The sequence below is a fragment of the Canis lupus genome, chromosome X (genome assembly GCF_011100685.1).
Source record: "Canis lupus familiaris isolate Mischka breed German Shepherd chromosome X, alternate assembly UU_Cfam_GSD_1.0, whole genome shotgun sequence".
In the NCBI taxonomy this organism is placed as follows: Eukaryota; Metazoa; Chordata; class Mammalia; order Carnivora; family Canidae; genus Canis; species Canis lupus.
In genome coordinates this window covers 112,640,337-112,642,860 of record NC_049260.1, presented here as the reverse complement: position 1 = coordinate 112,642,860, position 2,524 = coordinate 112,640,337, and the positions used below count along the sequence as shown (strand labels likewise).

The following is a 2,524-nucleotide window of genomic DNA, read 5'->3' as shown; positions in this document are numbered from 1 at the left end:
AGTGACCCAAAGTCCAGAAGGTCTTTGGGGCCCTAGAGCACCCCCTAAAGAGGAAACCTGTAAGTCAGCCTTTGGCCAGAGTTGCCAAAGATGTATTGCTCTGCTGAGGCTGCTGACCCTCTCCCTCTCTCCTCCAGACCTGTGATACCCCATCTCCCACCATCCTGCTCACACTTCTACTTGCTGCTGCCAAGAAGAGTCATCATGCCTTGCTCTTCAAAGCATCTACATCTCACATTTGAGCCAGACATTCAGGCCCAGAGTGAGATACAGGACCTGGAAGTATCACATGTTCTCATAGCTGAGGTGAAGGAAGAGACTTCCTCTATGTCCTTTTGCTCTTTTAACTTCTCCTACCCCTCCACTGCCTCCTCCCTGTGTTCCTCTCCTGTGATCCCAGTCTCCCTAGAAGAGGAGAAGGAAGAGAAGCCTGCTGCAACACTGAGTCCTCTCCAGAGTCCTCAGAGCTCCTGCTCCTTATCCACATCATGGAGCACATCAGAAGGAGTCTCAGACAGCTCAGGAGAAGAAGATACAAGTTCACTGAAGACATCAATAGACATTGCATCTTTGCCCAGAGACCCACTAAATGAGAAGGTGGCTGATTTGGTGCATTTCATGATCCTCAAGCATCAATTGAAGGAGCCCATCACAAAGGTAGAAGTGCTGAAGGTTGTCATCAAAAGGTACAAGAAACAATTCCCTGTGATCTTCAAGAAAGCTTCTAAGTTTTTGGAGGTGATCTCTGGCATTGATGCGAAGGAGGTGGACCCCACCACCCACTTCTATGTCCTTGTCAACTCATTGGAGCTCACCCATGAGGAGATGCTTAGCAACAACCAGAGCATGCCTAAAAACGGTCTCCTGATAATCATCCTGGGTGTGATCTTCATGGAGGACAATTGTGCCCTTGAGGAAGACATCTGGTATTTTCTGAATGTAATGGGAGTGTATGCTGGGAGGGAGCATTTCCTTTATGGGGAGCCCAGGAAGCTCATCACCAGAGATTGGGTGCAGGAGAATTACCTGGAGTATCGGCAGACGCCTAACAGGGATCCTCCATGCTATGAATTCCTGTGGGGTCCCAGGGCTCATGCTGACACCAGTAAGATGAAAGTGCTGGAATTTTTGGCCAAGGTCAAAGGGACTAACTCCACTTCCGTCTCATGCTGGTATGAGGGGGCTTTAAGAGATGAGGAAGTGAGGGCTCAAACCAGAATTGGCTCCATGGATAATACTACTGCATGTTCCTTGCATAGAATCATTCCCCAGATTCTCAGGCCTGACTGAAGAGTGAGCCCAAATATTCACTCTGTATTTGAAGAGGGCAGTCCTGCTTCTGATTTAGAGGAGAGTCAGGGTCAGGCTGGGCAGAACACAGTGTACAACTTTGTGTACCTATTCTGTATGGGTAACTTGGAAGATTTCTTTTTTTTTCTTTTCTTTTGGTATTTTTCAAATGTCTCTTTTTAAAGAAAAGTTTAATTCCCTAAAGACTCTAAGTTCTGAATGACATTGCTAATGCATTTATTGCTGTTTTTCAGGTTTAAGAATAACAGTTTCAATATTTTGCAAAAATTTGGGAAATTTCCCAGCTTTTGAGGGATCTGGTACAAAATAACATTGGAATAGAAATTTCTTTTGAAATGTGAAAGAGCTGAGCAGGAAAGCATAGGGTTCAATAAACAGAGGGAGAATGTAAAGGATAGCTTATCCTTGGGTTTGCTTAGACCTTTCAGTCCACCATCCTGGAAAATTAGAAAGATATACTTGGATTTGCTTGGTCTAGTCAAGAAAGTAGATGAAATCTTTTTTTTTTTTTAAAGATTTGTTATTTATTTATTCAGAGAGAGAGAGAGAGGCAGAGACACAGGCAGAGGGATAAGCAGGCTCCATGCAGGAAGCCTGACATGGGACTTGATCCCGGGTCTCCAGGATCACACCCCAGGCTGCAGGCGGCGCTAATCCGCTGAGCCACCTGGGCTGCCCAGATGAAATATTAATAGATGAAAGCCCCTGCTCACTGACGCTTTCATTCACTAAACATCTCTTTAGCCTCCTCTTTGGAAGGCTCTGTTTTACTAGTGGGGATCCTAGGGTCAGCAGGACAGACCTCTACCCAAAGAACAGGAGAGGCTAGGAGCAGCTATCATATCAGGGAGATGGTGAGATGTCCTCTAAGAGCTACAGAAGAAGAAAAAAAGAGTGAGGAGATGAGCCTCCAGATGGGAGTAATCAAGCAAAAAGGCCCTGAGCCAAGGCACTTTGGGGCTCTGAGAAACTAATTCCTTCTGTCGAAGTTGGTTAGGAATCTGGGTGTTGAGTGCGGAGTGAAGGCTGTACAGGACAAGTTACATGAATAGGTTTGGGAGATCTCAGAATCCTCATTACGGGCTGGAAGTCTCAGAGAGGTCTGAGCAAACGGGTCAACTGGAGGAGTGGCCCTGCCGCAAGCCAGACACCAGCCCCTACCTTAGGGTCACCTGAGTTCTGTCAGGAAGAGCACAGCTGCTCCCTGCATCAT

General features: G+C 46.5%; 1 protein-coding gene across 1 annotated transcript; it reads left to right on the top strand.

Annotated features, from left to right (window-relative positions):
- Positions 1–204: 204 nt before the first annotated feature.
- LOC492181 (melanoma-associated antigen 10-like) lies at positions 205–1,290 on the top strand. The gene has a single exon (XM_038588844.1). The coding sequence runs from the start codon at positions 205–207 to the stop codon at positions 1,288–1,290; it is 1,086 nt and encodes a 361-aa protein (XP_038444772.1).
- The last annotated feature ends 1,234 nt before the right edge of the window (positions 1,291–2,524 follow it).